Raw genomic sequence first — 18,473 nt, 5'->3', positions numbered from 1 at the left:
TAGGTAGGTACAATTATGTAGGTTATTACCTATACCTATGTACACAATTTATACAGGGTGTCCCATAAGTGACACGTCACAGTGACACTGGAGGTAGACCAGGCCAAGAGGAACCAAACCAACTTAACATGACCCCAGTAAAAGTGGCACGGTTTTCGAGTTATTGCCAAATTAATGTTTTTCATGAATTTTGACCGTTTTTAACATTGTTAGTGCTAGTGTGCACTCGGAAAGGTCTCGAAGTTAGTTTTTTTTTATGTGTACGGCATCATGAATAGTTAATTAAGATAACAGACTAGGCATTTTCCCGATAAACAATGTAAAATGCAAAAAAGTACTGGTTTAATCTTGAATTAAATTCACAGCGAAACATTAATTTCGACTTCGACCACCTGTCGTGAAAAAAAATTACTAGAAAAGTAATGAGAAAATAACGTCAAAATATTGAGCATGTTATGCAGATTCAAAAATCGTATACCACATGTACCTTCCTGCATTAAAATAGGAATTATTATCATCTTTCGAAAGCCTCATAAAAAATAAGTGAAAACTAGGAACTCTGCAATCCATTGCTACTTTTAGTAAAAATAACGATTTATGTTGAGATATCTAATTCTGGATTCAGAAATAAAAAAACGCCTATTCAGTATTTGCCAAATGCTTAAAAGAAAGAGATGGAAAATGGTCATGTCCATTTTTAAGCATATCATTGAGTTAATAAAGGTTCAAAGAAAATAAAATACTGCAGGTTGAAGTTTAATAAATTTTTTAAAGTAATTTTATTTTCGAATAGGTGCTCGAATTGTTTTTCCCCGGCTCGTATGCACGCTTGGCACCGTCTTGTACAACTTCAATTGCTCAAGGGTTAACTGGAAGAGATCCCTGAAAGGGATAAGTTCGCCTTTGTACTAATGATGTGTGTTCTTTCATGTTTTATGTTTCTTTTTGTACAATAAAGTATTTTACTACTACTACTACTACTACTTCAAGTTAATTTCCTTAAATTAATTTCGGATATGTTTCGTGCTGCCTCGAACATGCGCCGCCGTAGTTCCTCTTGGGACCTTATTGGCACGGAGTAAACTTTATCTTTTAAGCATTTTAAGCATCCCCAATGAAAAAAATCTAATGGGTTTAGGTCCGGGGAACGCGGCGGCCATGCCACTGGTACCAGTCGGCCGATCCATCTTCAATCAACAACATCAACTTATCCCTTTCAGGGATCTCTTCCAGTCAACCCTTGAGCAATTGAAGTTTTACAAGACGGTGCCAAGCGTGCATACGAGCCGGGGAAAAACAATTCGAGCACCTATTCTAAAATAAAATTACTTTAAAAAATTTATTAAACTTCAACCTGCAGTATTTTATTTTCTTTGAGCCTTTATCAACTCAATGATATCCTTAAAAAGGGACATGACCATTTTCCATCTCTTTCTTTTAAGCATTCGGCAAATACTGAATAGGCGTTTTTTTTATTTCTGAATCCAGAATTAGATATCTCAACATAAATCGTTATTTTTACTAAAAGTAGCAATGGATTGCAGAGTTCCTAGTTTTCACTTATTTTTTATGAGGCTTTCGAAAGATGATAATAATTCCTATTTTATTGCAGGAAGGTACATGTGTTATACCATTTTTGAATCTGCATAACATGCTCAATATTTGGACGTTATTTGCTCATTACTATTCTAGTAATTTTTTTTCACGACAGGTGGTCAAAGTCGAAATTAATGTTTCGCTGTGAATTTAATTCAAGATTAAACCAGTACTTTTTTTGCATTTTACATTGTTTATCGATAAAATGCCTATTCTGTTATCTTAATCAACTATTCATGATGCCGTACACATAAAAAAACTAACTTCGAGACCTTTCCGAGTGCACACTGGCACTAACAATGTTAAAAACGGTCAAAATTCATGAAAAACCTTAATTTGGCAATAACTCGAAAACCGTGCCACTTTTACTGGGGTCATGTTAAGTTAGGTAGTTTGGTTCCTCTTGGCCTGGTCTACCTCCAGTGTCACTGTGACGTGTCACTTATGGGACACCCTGTATATCTAACATAATTTCAGTTAAATACCACGAGACAAAGTACATACTTGGTTATCGATAAGAAGTTATCAATTAAATTAGTAAGGTACCACATTTAAATCTCTATGTAGGTACATAGTATAATTATATTAATTTTATAATTATACTATCAATATCATTATAATTTAGGTCACTTGGTACCCGATTGTGTCGAGATATACTAGTACTTACTAATTATGTACCTCCGAGCCCGGAGTGGCGCGATAGTATTTCGCCCGCGAGATAGACTACGACTACTCGTCTTTTTCTCACTGTATTATTAATTAGAGAGAAAGTACCTAGTAGGAGGGAGGTAGTCTACCTTGCGGGCGAGATACTGTCGCGTCACTCCTGTGCTAGGCCTACTGACCCTACTGTACTGCTAATATTCAACATGTTCACTGTTGGAGGCGGTCAGAAAGTTCCCATGCAAAGTGTTTAATTAAGAATCACTCTAATTGCCGCAGCCAAAGTGTCAATTAAAATGCAGCCAAGTTCTTAAGTTACACACCAACACTTAGGTATATGTTCATACATACTGGTTATTAACAGTTAATGTGTAGGTGACTACGACAAAGACTATAGCCAAAGACATATGTAACTTCGTATAAGACGAATAAAGTCTAAGGAAAAAACGTGCCTCGGAATTCAAGTAAAAGTCATTCTCGAATAGATGCCGCACACACCTTTAGCCTATCCTCGGCTAGGTGGCGTGACGACACCGTTTCATATTTAACAATTTTAGCACATAGCTATCAGTGAATGAACATGGATCAAAATGATATAAAAATAATAAAATCCATATATAAACATTTTTTGCTAACTTTATACGTTTTCATTTTGAGTTTTAGTCGTGTGTCGATAGATGGCAGTAAATTTACAGTGACTACAAAATTTACAATGACAGGACCCCCCCCCCCCCTATCTATACTATCTATTCTTTTTGCTATAGCATAGCCAAATGTGTCATCCCGTATTTCGTATATGTACTTAATACCTATGTAAATAAAAAACATAACCCTTCTTTCGGCAGTCGAGTAAAAAGGGACTTAGGGCGGATTATGTCAGTCACGCCACTGTATTGTCTGATGAACTAAATCTTTTACCCGTGCAACAATGTGTGGTTATAATTAAGAACTTTGTTACTATTTGTAGGTATTATGCGGCAGACAATTTGTAAACCCTATTGCAAAGATAATAAGGTTCACCGAAGGTCAATTAATAGTTGGCTGGTTCATCATTACGATAGGAAAACACAAACGTTAACATTGTTAGATTTTCGTAGTAATGGTCACGTAGATAAGATAATTATGTCTCGTTTAACAACATTAATTCATTTATTTTCATGTTTACTCTTTTATAGTGACAAGAAGACCGGATGCAGATAGGTAGAGTTAGACCAACAAAAGTCTGCAGCGATTTTGATAGCCCACGCAGTGCAAGTGTTATTTTTACGTCATAATTTCATAGAAGTTTGCCGTTTAAAATAACACTGGCACTGCGTGGGCTATCTAAATCGCTGCAGACTTTTCTTAGTCAAACTCTACCATGGTTTTCGTTTTAATACACATAGGCACCAGCGAGTACCGAGTGGTGTTATTTACTAATTGAGATCCAGTACACTATTCGGAACTATTATGAGCGTCAAATGTACGTAGTAGTACATCCTTTTAATAAAAAGATAAGTTTTATGGAAAAAAACTCGTTAATGACTGAACCGATTATGTTCAAAATAATTTTAGATTTAGATTAGATTTCATTTATTTGCAATAAACATGGTACTTTGGTTCTTATGCTATTGTTATTAGGTAACACATGATTAACTACATAGTAGCATGCAAATTTACACCTTAAACTCTAGGACATACAACACATTAAACAAAATAGACAGATATATACAACATAATTCAAATGATTGACATTAAAGCTAAGAACAATTTAATTTGTTTTACAAGGGGGCAAAGTTGTTGTTTAACCGCTCGTAACTTTCCGTACCTGTTTAAGTGCGTAAACAAACTTATTGATTATGCTATATACGATTTGTACATGTGCCTTCCAGATCAAGCTTTCATCTATTGTTACACCTAAAAATTTGGTTTGTGTTACTTTCTCTATTCGTGTAACATTTAGATGACGTATATTTTAGTTGAACATGATAATTGATATATTTTGATTTACTCAAATTGATGTCTAAGTTGTTAATATGGAGCCATTTAATAATTACTTCTATCGTTCTTTTAATGTCAGATTCATGTTCTATTATATGACTATTAATTAACTATACTATTTTCGGATGTCACAATTACAGATATGTCGTCAGCAAATAGGATAAATTGATGATGAGTTATGTCATTTATGTATAACAGGATTTATGTACGAATGAAGTATTTATTAAGTTTTCTAAATATTAGTTATTAGAAATCTACAAGTTGCTTTTAAAGACCAATCGAATGATGTGCGGTGGTTTTTACAGATTTTATTTTTTTATTTTTAGTTACCTACATGAATGTATGGAGTGCCCCCCAAATACATGTTTATATGCTTATTATAAATTTTAACTTCTAAACTAATTATTAGCGTAACAGTAACATACGGACAGACAGATGGACAAGACGAGTTAGCGTTCCCTTTTTGCCATTTTGGCTACGGAGCCCTAAAAAGGGGGTTTACCTACCATTTAAAATGATAGGTATAAAACATGTGGCCGTAGTGTAGTAGTGTGATATGACTGGTATGATTCCAAATAGTATTAGGTATATAGTTCCTATAGTTCTAAAAACCTCACAAGACGGCTTTTAATTTAAATAAGTTATCGTTTAGGTACTTACACAATTACTACTCAGCAGGTAAACAAAAAACAGACATTCGTTATTCTCGAACCAACGTAATTTAGCACATAAGCACTCAGATTACACAATGAGATTTTATTAAATTGATTGGTGTAAGTATAAAATAAAACAGAAATTACCTGGTCCGCCAAAGTCGCTCATTTCTGTGTGCGCCTTTTTCGAATCTGATCTGCAATATAAAGCATAAATAAAGTACCAGGTTAAAATAAAAATAAAACTGTCTGATAGTGGAAATTTCATATGTCGGTGTCGGTAGGGACATTTTGTCGGAAGTACTACACTAAATATATAACATTTAAATAAATATCTTTTCAGGGTTCCGTACCTCAAAAGGAAAAAACGGAGCCCTTATAGACGATCACTCGTGCGTCTTTCTATCTGTCTGTCTGTCTGTCTATCCGTCTGTCACAGCCTATTTTCTCCGAAACTACTGGACCAATTAAGTTGAAATTTGGTACACGCATGTAAGTTTGTGACCCAAAGACTGACATGTAACGTAAACAAATGAATTTTAAACAGGGGGGCCCACTTTTGGAGGGTAAATGCGAAAATTAAAAAATAAAGTTTTTCAAACTAGATATCAAATAAAAGAGCTCATTGTGAGAATTACAAATATATTTTTTTAATAATTTTAAAATAAACAGCTTAAAAGTTATTCATGAAAATAGGAAAAAAATTACATCCCCCCCCCCCCCCCCCCCCCCACTTTATCTCCGAAACAATTGGGTACACATAATAGTTCTTTACCTATAGATGACAGGAAAACCTATTAGAAATGTGCAGTCAAGCGTGAGTCGGACTTAATTACTTAATTATTGATCCGACCCCGACGGGTTTTTAAAGACATTTCATTCACGTTCCACATAAAAAACGACATTGTTAAAAATTGGTTAATGTACGGAACCCTTGCAACGCGAGTCCGACTCGCACTTGGCCGGTTTTTTTCTCTTTCGATATACCTACTCCTAAAATTATAATATATTTCTATAGAGATTCATTTCAATGATAACTTGATAACACACGAAATAAGGCTAGTATTAGTATCATTTTTGCTTTCATAGCCTCGTGCCGCCCAATGTGCAATACATTGTACAAAGTGACACTCAGCATAACTGCCCAGACTTTAGAAATTAAATTCAGAGCTAAACGCCCAGTGTGCAATACGCTGTACATATAAAAACTTTTTAACAAAAAAAATAACCGCCGAAAAAAAACTAAAAGGAAATAAAAAACCCGGCACTAACACGAAACGAGTCGACCAACAAAAACAATAGCACACTGAAAAGAAATAAGTTAAAACCGGGCAAGTGCGAGTCGGACTCGCGCACGAAGGGTTCCGTACCATAATGCAAAAAAAAAAACGAAAAAAAAGCAAAAAAAAAACGGTCACCCATCCAAGTACTGACCACTCCCGACGTTGCTTAACTTTGGTCAAAAATCACGTTTGTTGTATGGGAGCCCCATTTAAATCTTTATTTTATTCTGTTTTTAGTATTTGTTGTTATAGCGGCAACAGAAATACATCATCTGTGAAAATTTCAACTGTCTAGCTATCACGGTTCGTGAGATACAGCCTGGTGACAGACGGACGGACGGACGGACGGACGGACGGACGGACGGACAGCGAAGTCTTAGTAATAGGTTCCCGTTTTACCCGTTGGGTACGGAACCCTAAAAATAATTATTTTGTCTTCAATAACGCAAGTGAATACCTATGAACTATGTATATACATACTTCTGAAATCAATCACACAAATCTGCGTATTTATATATTTACAATCTGTTATTTTTGGAGTCGGTGCAGGTGCTTCACTAAGGTGCTCAAGTTTGTTTGAGGCTGGCACCGACTCCAAAAATAACAGTGCCGGGTTTTTTATTTCCTTTTAGTTTTTTTTCGGCGGTTATTTTTTTTGTTAAAAAGTTTTTATTTTATAATTTTCTGTGGCTATAATTTATACAAATTATTACTTAATTTTTGATTACTTTTATAAATTACCCCTATTTTCCCACCCCTAGGGTAGGATTTTTTTCCAAATTTTTATTATTATTACGACTACTCTGTAAAAGGTTATGCGTGGTCATACGTTACAATCGGTGAGTGAAAAAATCAATCATCCCCTATTTTTCTACCCTTAAGGTTGGATTTTTTTTTCCAAATTTATATGGGACCAACTTCGGGGTATACCCTTTCCAATAAAAAAATAATTATCAAAATCGAACACCTCTGTAAAAAGTTATGCGTGGTCATACATAAAAAAAAAAAAAAAAAATATATACGCGTCGACTTGAGAACCTTTTCCGTTTTTTTTTTCGTCGGTTGAAAATATTACCTATTGAAACCAGTTTTAAGCCTCTACACAGCAACCTACATTATTAACCTATGTAATTACAATTATTGCATTTGCACATATGTGACGTCCCACGGTCAAAGGTACCTTATGGCGGGTATGGAGTTATGCATACCCCAGTAATCTACGATAAATAAGCTATCGATAACACAAAAGATCAACCTTCTAGGTTGCGTAGTTACAGAGATATGATTTTTTGAAAATAATGTTGTGAAATGAGCAACTTTACGATAGAGAAGTTTTAAGTTTAGCCGCCTAAAAAACTATGTTCCTGAAGTAAGTTACATAGTTGACTACAAATAATAATACCTTATATATCTGAGATTAAAAAAATATTGCGACTTGTTCTGTAATGCAAATAGAAACTTTTGATATCGACTGATTTATGTGTATACTAACCAATCTCTTGAAAATAAAGTTTTATTTCATTTTTACGATTGATTGCAATGAGCTCTCAAGATTTCAATTTTATCTATTAGAAAACAACACTGACAGACAGTTTAAGCAAAAAACAATACCGATTTAGAGGTGAAAATGTATTTTCTGACTTTTTCATATAAAATCACAAAATTGAATATTTTTACTTTTAATGTGACACACAATCAATTTTTCTGAGCACATATGAAAGAAATTCTGTCATTCAAATGAAATAAATCCTAAAACCCCAACTAAATACTATATTTAACCCCTTATGCCACTTTAAACTTACATAACAATAACAGTATTTGCTCCATACATTTACGAAAAGGTACCTTATGGAAATAAATCTAATAATACATCACTACAAAATATCAATCATATTACAGTTTATCTTTTATGAATAGAAAATATTAATTTACATTAAACTGCCCCAAATTTAATTAGTTCTTCGTCATAATAATCTTAAAAAAGACCAATAATTTGTATGTAATGAAAAGGTACCTTGTGATTAAGTTACATGATGAGGCATGATGATGATGGAACAGTTAGGATAAACTAATAATATTTTGGTAATGGTATAAATCGTCTATTTCTTATCAATAATATATTTCGGTTGCTATTGAAGATAAGCGGCATTGAGGTTCAATGACCTCAGATATTCCATAAGGTAATGCGTCGGGTATTGGCATTTTTCAGCAAACCAATGGCTGATTTACTGCATGCGACCAAACCAAATGAAGATTATTCTAGTTAAGAAAGACTTGACGAGAGTAACTTTGGTTTAATAGCAGGCTACTTGGATTTGTGATGTCGGTCTATGTACGGTTATAATATTTGCGAGGCGCCCCAACCAGAACTGAAATTATCAAATTAGTTTTGCAGAATGCTAATACAGTTCTCTACCAAACTTCTTTTCCCGTATTGACTAGTTTTTTTGGGAATTTTCAATCTTTTTTCCATAAGGTACCTTTTCTACTAAACTCTGAGACGACATTACTAGGCTTATAACTAACTTATAACAAAAATAAAAACAGGTAAACAAACGTTACGCATTAAGGTTTCAGATCACACAATAAAAAAAAATTGAGCATTTTTTCACCTCTTTACAAAACATTTCATATCTCCGAAACTAGAAACCCTCATAAGGTACCTTTTCCCGTGGAACGTCACATATATAAAGCTAAAGATAAAAGTACATATTAGATTTTTGCAACTCAAGGAATAATGTTCGATTCTGCCCCAAGAGTGGGTCGCTTTGAACTTACATGGGGCAGATTTGAAAAATGGGCTGTAACAGCAATAATATCGATATGTACGCGTTTTTTTTATCTGTACTTGGTACAATTTGTCACTAGAAAATTAAATAATCGCGCTAACATTTTGCTCGTAAAATTTGTAGTTACAGCAAAGATGGGGTAGTTTTGTACATTTATGTTTTTGGAGTGTTCATAGGTGCCTCAGTGGGGGCATGGTATAATAATATACTCCGCCTGGTACTCCATTCCCGTCTTTTCTAGGTCACCTAACTGACACGGGCTTACGTCATCATGCGACAGCGCTATATGATAATATGCGATAGCGCTATATATAGCGGCCATGTTGTTGTGACGTAGCCCCGTGTCACTCTGGGAATGGAAGACCATGTTTTATTAGACTATGAGTGGGGGTAACGTACCTTTGAAAAGTATTGAAATCTTACTAAAGCCAAAGAATTAAGTAGGTATTCTCTTTGGCACAGCCGCAGCAGTTAGAAGACTAAGGCGGGAGCAAAGCAAAGTTAGAGGAGTTCATCAACCCAAAAAACGTAATGACACAGCAACTTTCGTGTCAAATATCCCAACTTTCGGGTCAAATATTTCGGCCATTTTTGATTTAAGAGAAAAGTTTTTCCTACAAAACATGCTTATTTTACCGTATTCTCTACGATAACACAGTAAAAAATAGGTGTTATAATGACACAACATCCATCGAAAGTCCTAGATTTTTCCCAACTTTCGGGTCAAATATCTTGGCAATTGTCGATTTAAGACAAAAGTTTTTACTGCAAAACGTTTTGATTGAATTTGTTCTAAGACTTTTACGATTCCTATATATTTTGCACTTGTGGTCAAAAAAATCCTAAGCCTTTTTTGGCACCCCCTTTGAATCAGAATCAAGCATTTTATTCGTGATAAACTTAATACATTACATACAAGAGTATAACTAAAAACTACAACCTTTGCTTATAGGCCGACCCAAAATTTTACGATTCTAGGACTTCAGGAACCAATGTTTTCAGGTTTATATGTATTTTTAGGTACCCCTATTTTAAGGGGTTGCAGGGCGAAAGTTACAGATTTCTGGTCACCAGATGTGTTTGCACTTTGCATGCAGACCCATCTCTACATGCCAAATTTCAGCCTTCTAATAAGACTTCAGGAAGTAGTCCGTATTTTCTATGACACGAATTTCATATGGTTCGGACAGTGAAAAAATTAAGGTATCTATAATTTTTTTAGTATAATAGGTAGCCTAATAAAACTTGGTTTTTTTGATGAGTTAACTGACGACATTGTATACTAAAAATTTCAGCTCTCTAGCATTATCCAAGCCGAAACTACGAGGTGTCCAAAAATACGACGAAACGTGCCGAGAAAAGATATGCACTGCCTTTTGCCCGTTGTATCGTCTTGGCGGGGGCACGGCCGTGCCCCCAGATAAATTGCAATATTTTAATTATTTATAGAATACTAATTTAATATTTCGTAATATAGTATTGTACTTACCTAAATACAAAATTCAAATAAATATTATATTAAACAAGACTAAACGTTAAGTACTGAACCACTTTAAATGCATTATGTATTAGCATTTACTAAAATAACTAAAATATATTACTGTTTCAATTTACATACCTAAATGCCAGTCAATATCGGGGCAGATATGAACATTTCTTATGGCCGGGGTAGTTTTGAACAGACTGCTAATCAAAACTACCTCCTATTTTTTTTTTCAAAACTACTCCAACACCTACTTAAATAAAAAAAATGAACGTCGTTATTTCGTACAAACATGGCAAATTTTGATTATTCATCCTTCGTCACTAAACATAATAGATTGTTCTATCTAATAAATTAAGTTACACTAACCATTTCCTTCAAATACAGCCTGAGATACCTTACAAATCTGTACAAATATCGCTAACGGGTAGCACTGTCAAACTTATGTCGGATGATAGTTGTGTGGGTCGATGTTGCAAGCGCAAAATATGGATTTGGATCATTATCGCATCAAAAATACATTTTTAAACGCATGTGTTCTAAGCTGCCTCCAGTAGTGATCCAAAAGACTCGGGCCTTTTAACTCTTTTTTTAGGGTTCGCCTCATCTCTTGACGCCTAAAAGACTAAAAGCCTATTTAGCTCTGTAGCCCCCGAGCCTAGTTCCATTTAAGAGCCTAGACTCTTGGAGCTAATAACCTTATTAAAAGACTAGGTATTTAGATAAAGACTTTTAGCTTTTAAATATGTACGTAGTCTTTTAATAAGGTTATTAGCTCCAAGAGGCTCTTAAATGGAACTAGGCTCGGGGGCTACAGAGCTAAATAGGCTTTTAGTCTTTTAGGCGTCAAGAGATGAGGCGAACTCTAAAAAAAGAGCTACAAGGCTCGAGTCTTTTGGATCACTAGCCTCCAGTGATAACTGCCCTCCTCTCTCCCCTACATCAGGTGTAACATTTGGATATTGGACATCTATGAACCCTGTAACGGCACTGCAAACATATAACTGACGCACGCCTCCCAAAGATCCGAGTCATCATTGTCCCGTGAAAGATATACAAATAATTTATGTTAAAAAAAATAAAAACTATTTTTGCCAAGTGCGAGATTTGGAAGAGATTCTATAAAATCCCATTTCACAATGAATTTCAAATAGTCCAGAGTCACCCAATTAGAAACAGTGACAGAGTTTCTCAATTACAGAAATAATCACATAATAAAAAAAAACATTTCTGAATAAAAAAACCTACGAGGCGCCAACATATTATTGTTATATACCAGGAACCCGAGAGATTTTTTAACCATGCATTTCTGAGGCCATAATAAGGAAAAAATACTAAAAGAGTTTACGTCAATTTCGCCAAAAAAATTGTTTTTCGATTTTTTGTACGTATTTGTACATACAATGTAAATGCTATAATTTGTAAAACTGTCACCCAAAAATAATGGCTACAAATATAATGACCACCAAAAAATACTTTGGTACCCTAAATAAAAAAATCATGCTTACCAAAAAAAATTACTGAACACCAAAAAAATAAGGCCTAAAAATACAAAAGTACCACCATTTTAATTACGACTGCACTTGAAATTGTATTCAAATACCAAATATATTGAATGATCACCAAAAATCATTAATGATCACCAAATCTTGAAGACCAAATTAATGCGATATTTTCACCTAAATAAACCACTATGATTACCAAAAAATTTATACATATTACCAAATAAAGTAAACTGATGCCAAAATTACTAGCCCCTCCCGCTTACCTAATCTACTTTTCTAGTAGCATTTCGTTATGCTACTAGAAAAGTAAGTCAAACTGCTATCAGTTAAGTGGGTTAGGTTAGCACTGCGACCCTTACAGAAACGAAATGGTACTAGAAAAGTAGGTTAGGTTAGGTTTGAACTGCGACCTTTACAGAAACGAAAAGCTACTATAAAAGTGGGTTAGGTTAGGTTAGAACTGCGATCCTCACAGAACCGAAATGCTACTAAAAAGTGGGCTAGGTTAAGTTTCACCAGCTACCCATACATATACGAAATGCTACTAGAAAAGTGGGTTAGGTTAGGTTTGAACTGCGACCCATACAGAAACGAAATGCTATCAGAAAAGTGGGTTAGGTTAGGTTTGAACTGCGACCCTTACAGAAACCAAATGCTACTAGAAAAATGGGTTAGGTTAGGTTTGAACTGCAACCCTTACAGAAAAGAAAAGTGGGTTAGGTTAGGTTTGAACTGCGACCCTTACAGAAAAGAAAAGTGGGTTAGGTTAGGTTTGAACTGCGACCCTTACAGAAAAGAAATGCTACTAGAAAAGTGGGATAGGTTAGGTTTGAACTGCGACCCTTACAGAAAAGAAATGCTACTAGAAAAGTGGGTTAGGTTAGGTTTGAACTGCGACCCTTGCAGAAAAGAAATGCTACTAGAAAAGTGGGTTAGGTAAGGTTTGAACTGCAACCCTTACAAAAAAGAAATGCTACTAGAAAAGTGGGTTAGGTTAGGTTTGAACTGCGACCCTTACAGAAAAAAAAATGCTACTAGAGAAGTGGGTTAGGTTAGGTTTGAACTGCGACCCATACAGAAACGAAATGCTACTAGAATAGTGGGTTAGGTTAGGTTTGAACTGCGAACCTTGCAGAAAAGAAATGCTACTAGAAAAGTGGGTTAGGTTAGGTTTGAACTGCGACCCTTGCAGAAAAGAAATGCTACTAGAAAAGTGAGTTAGGTTAGGTTTGAACTGCGACCCTTACAGAACCGAAATGCTACTAGAAAAGTGGGTTAGGTTAGGTTAGAACTGCGACTGTTACAGAAATAAAATGCTACTAGAAAAAGGTGACGAAGTGGATGAATTAATTTAATAGGATAACGGTAATTATATTAAATATTTGCACATTTTTAATTAAAATGTGGTTACAATTTTGGTGGTCATTTACAATTTTTGGGTTTACAATGATTATTTTGGAGTCATTTGCTTTAATATGATATCAAGATTTAAACATTTGGTTATAATTTTACATTAAAATGGAGTTCTAATTTTGGTGGTCATTTACTATTTTTGGGTTTACAATGATTATTTTGGTGTCATTTTCTTTAATAGGATAGCAAGATGTAAAAATTTGGTTATCATTTCACATTAAAATGGGGTTTGAAATTTGGTAATCATTTAGTATTTTTGGGTTAAGGGGCCGGTATATGACGTTTTCGATTTAGACCTCACTTTGTAACCATAATTTGTTCAATAAATGTTTAATAATTGCATTAAATTACACGTAAATTTGTTCACGAAGAAACCGTGTACCGACTCTTCATGCCATTGTATTTTTAATTTGCTGTTATTCTCTACAAATCAACACTAAAAGTATCAAAAAATCAAAATATGGAGTTCCGTTTGAGACGGAAGCAAAACAATTTTGTCTTTGACAGTAATTGAATTATTGTATGATTCTGAAAGCTAGATAATCCAGCTACCAATTTATTATCGATTTATATTTTTACTCACAAAGACAACACAGAAATTCAATCTCAAATGTAAACTTTCGAACAATTTCCATACATTGACGACATCACTCAAAATTCTTCTTCAAGTCAGATGCCCGTTGGGGCTACACCGGAGCACACGTGTACTTCTTCAAATGAAAATGACAGCTTGATTTTCTTGCTTTTGACAATTATATTGACATTAAATCATATACGCACACGAGAAAGTATACCAGTATATAAATTGTATTTCAAAAAATAGGGTACATTAATATCAGCTCGCGTCTCATTTAAATTTGATTTGCTGTTATAATGGTTGAAAACCGCAGTAAACTATCTTAAAACAATTTCTATTACAGTCGAATTTAAGTATTATGTTCCTTCAAAACTCGCTTAAAATGAAAAAAGTTTAAAGACTCATCTTTACTGATTGGGATCAATTTTTATTATGCTGGTATCATTTTGCGTCAGTTTAAAAACGTATTTGACTTCTGTACGTCAATGAATTTTGATGACAATTGTAATCTTGTATTATATTATAGAACTTTTATCTTAAAATAATGCCTATTAACAGGAAGAGTTATGTAATTCGTATAAGTAATACCTGAAAGTCTTGTACCTAGATCTGTAATACCATGGATTGCGACGAATAAATGATAATGATTATGCGGTTCGTTCCGTCTATATGTATAATGCGTGTACGTGCTGTTCTCTGAAAATCTTCAAGAAAAAATAACGGCTAGACCAGCACTAAGTACTAGCGAGTTTTTGCGGCTTTGGAGACCGAGATGAAGCTTACAGGCCAATAGCGCTCTAGTTATTGTTATGTATACCTATGTATCGAATGTTTTATAAATTACCTATAAAAAGCAATGTTTTATTTCGATTAGGTCTACATTTTGTGCATATTGCATATCTGAAGTATTTTCGTACTAAACTTGAAACTTTCGTTGAAACTAAATAAAATAATTATTCCAAATGTACAGTCGCCTGCAATTTATGTTACACAACGAAGGCCGCAAAAATATCTGACACGATCTTATTTGTAGAACCATAAGACCATGTCACATATTTTTGCGGCCTTCGAAGAGTAGGTACCGTCATTATCACCAACTTTGCCCGCTTATTTTTTAAAACGAATTTCTCAAAAAACATCACATCATATGACTTTTTTTGCTCAGCACGTCCATTGTGATCAAACGCATCAGTTTATTTGAAAAAAAAACATTTTTTATCGTGTTTTTACTAATTTTTTTGCGTTTTAGAGGGCGGGCAATTATATCCGGGGTTTTCGCCAACATTGCCCACGTCAATTTGGTATTCAAATACAGCTCGTATGATGATGATGTCTAAGGATCACTTAAAGGTTTTGGGCAATCCTACCATTCCCTGTTAATAACTTAGCGATAAGTGTAAAAACTTTAAAATAAATTTGCTGGGCAATGTTGCCTACCCGTTTTTGGCCATTTCCAAATAAGGCTCGCCTAAGCATTTTACAAAGGCTAGGATTGTCACTTTTGAGAAAATCTGTTACAATAGTTTAATGGCCAAAAATATGATTTTTGTTGTGTTTTTCATTCGTTAACGGGATAAAACATCTAAATAAAGGATAATAAGACAAATTAAATACAGTATATATTTATAAGGTCACTGTGGCGAAGTCCGGCATACTTTATTTTTTTTCGACTTTGGAGTGATCTAGTTCCGTTAATTATTCACCTATGTTACTGCTTGTAATCACATAAGATGAAGAATTTAATAATTAAGAGTTTAGCCCTAGTGACAGATCATTTCAATCACAAATTAAGCAAAAACAATGGCATTTTTTAAAATTCGGCGAGTAGACGGACTTCCCGTGCAGTTTAAGGGAAGTCCGTCTAGTTATGATATCAGCCAATCTATGGGTGCGTATATGTTCGTAGGGATCAAGACAATGAAAAGTGTATTTTAAACTTGTTAATATACGGTTCAGATTCGAATTAAACACCATTTTTCTAAAACAAAGGCAAGTCCGGCATATACTACCAAAATGGGGTGGTAAACCTTTTTTGGCAAATAATTAAACATAATTATTTTTTTGATTTCCGAAATAAAAGATCAATAGTAATTTGAAAATGAATTATAATCGTTTCTTTTAATATACTGAGATCAAAATTTAATAAAGTAACATCATGCGCAAAGTCAGGAGGATTTTTTGATACCTTATCAAATCGTTATAATATTAAAGTCGCAAAAACAGTTGGTAATCTCTGATTTAACGAAAGTCCGGCATATGACGGACTTGCCTTGAACATAATAGACGGACTTTCCAACTTAGTCAAATTTTAATATGATAAATTGTGAAACGTATAATTACAAAACTAGGCTAATTTCTGATATTTTAAAAATAGAATAAAGACAACTGGTTCTTATGCCACCTACGTAGTTACTTTCTGATGCACAATCTTTTCAGAAACTATTTTTAACAATTTTTTTTCGAACGGCTGTCGCACTATGACTTCGAGTTCAAAACACGAAATGACTTGTTGAGGCGGATTGCTCTGAAGTTGGTTGTCACAGCGCCATCTGTTTTACAGTGACGGAACTAGCGCGAAAAACTGGTTAATCGACTGGACTCCAAAGTCGCATACGCCTTCAAATTCAAAAGTTATAACGTGTTGACGGACTTGCCTTGTAGACGGACTTACCCACAGTGACCTTAAATTTATTTTAGTGTACAAACATAACCTTCTTTTACTTGCGAAGTTGGGTAAATGAGATGAAAGTGACAACCCTAATCCGTTTTTGGTGGTGGGCAATGTTGGTATAGATGCCAAATTACCGGATTACTTTGCCCACCGCTAAAACTTTTGTGTATTTAGGCCTTTTTAGTTTAAATCTCAATAGACATAATCTATGCTTCATGTGTTATAACTCAAACCCGGAAATATTTGCCAAAGGGTTCTCAATTTTTTCTACTTGCATTCATTATTTATCAATTTTTTGCCCGCCGAAATATACCCTATATTAGACAATTCGCTCAAACTCTAAATTCCCAAGTCAAGTTATGCACAAGTTTGGTATATAGTTTTGTCAGAAATATAACCTATTTTCTACTAAAAATAGCAGGGTGGCCTTAACTATTATAATTTTTTCTACATTAACGAATTTGTTTAAAATTGTCGTTTTGGGCAAAGTTTCCCTGGAGGCAAAGTTGGCGCTAATGACGTAACATATTATTGCAAGTGACTGTACATAAATGTTTCGGTGGTTTTGAGATTATTTTTCAGGTTAGTTTACTAACAATCAAGTTATGCAGATACCGATTTCGTGAACGTATAAGTAGTAAGGTACCGCTATTGTTTAGCGATACCGATTATTTTTGAAGGCAAAACTATACCGTTGAAATATAAAGATATTAAAATTACAGCAGGGACAACCATTTTTTATAGGTGTACCTAAACCATCATTGGCCGAGCGTTAGCAAAGGTCTCCGTTTCAGCTTGGGCAAAAATGCTTTTGTATGTTCTCCTTTGCAGATCACATTTCTCAACTGATTCTCGTGAAAATTTGTAAGCAGGTTCGATAGAACTATTCTGTTTCGCTTTATCCGCCAAAATGGAATTGCCACCCTGCTGAAACTTTATTTATTTAAATTCCTATTGAATGGATTTTGCACCTTATGAAAAACCGTATAGAGTAGTAAATAACATTTTACATCTGAGTTAATGACATCTTGTTTTATTCGCTTTAATTGTACAAAACGCGTATCTCGACAATGCAATATTAGGTAGTAAAACAGTCAACAATCAAATTAATTAAATAGGTAAGTACGTCACGTGTGACATGAACAGACAAGGAAAGCAAGATTAAATGCATTGTTTCTCTTTCATCTTTCAATGGAACGCTTTTACCCTCAAAGGAGGCTAGTGGTCAATACTAAACTAAAAGTCCAATCTTAAAAAAAACATGATGGGTCACTGACCTGTCCCAGTAAAGTGAGGTAGTGTGCGTGAAGTGCGCTTGTGTGTGAAATGGGGTAAATTGACAGAATCTGAAATTTTACCCACCGCTACCGTCGCCTTAATAATTATTAGTTTGGTGTCATTTCCTTTAAAAGGATAGTAAAGTGTAATAAAATTGGTAATCATTTCACATTAAAATGGTGTTATAATTTTGGTGATCATTCATTATTTTAGGGTGGTAAAATAGTTTTTTTTGGTATTAAATTTTACTAAATCTGATGATCAGTTAAATAGCAGCCAAAAATAATTTTAACTTTTTATTGTCAATTACAGAAATAATCACATAAATGAAGAAAAAAACCTTTTCAATGGTCCTGAATTTAAAAAAAAACCAACGAGGCGCCAAAATATTATTGTTACCTATTACATACCAGGTGCCCACGAGGACCCCGAGAGATATTAACTACGCATTTCCGAGGCCAAAAGAAGGAAATAGTACATTTTGTGCAACATGGGGCGTAAGTTAAATATTGCAAACGAGAGTATAGTTAAATCGCGAGGGCTTGCCGGAGCGATTTATAGACTCGAGTTTGCAATATTATT

The 18,473-nt window shown here is 34.3% G+C and overlaps 1 protein-coding gene across 1 annotated transcript in view; it reads right to left on the bottom strand.

Annotated features, from left to right (window-relative positions):
• LOC134796493 (NFX1-type zinc finger-containing protein 1-like) overlaps nt 1-18,473 on the bottom strand; it is a 52,191-nt gene that overhangs the window by 23,149 nt on the left and 10,569 nt on the right. Inside the window, exon 2 of the mRNA XM_063768685.1 lies at nt 5,040-5,084. Coding sequence (XP_063624755.1) covers nt 5,040-5,061 — 22 coding nt within the window. The 5' untranslated portion in view covers nt 5,062-5,084. The remainder of the gene's footprint in view (nt 1-5,039; nt 5,085-18,473) is intronic.

The sequence above is a fragment of the Cydia splendana genome, chromosome 13 (assembly GCF_910591565.1).
Source record: "Cydia splendana chromosome 13, ilCydSple1.2, whole genome shotgun sequence".
Taxonomy (NCBI): domain Eukaryota; kingdom Metazoa; phylum Arthropoda; class Insecta; order Lepidoptera; family Tortricidae; genus Cydia; species Cydia splendana.
This window is presented reverse-complemented; position numbering and strand designations above follow the sequence as displayed.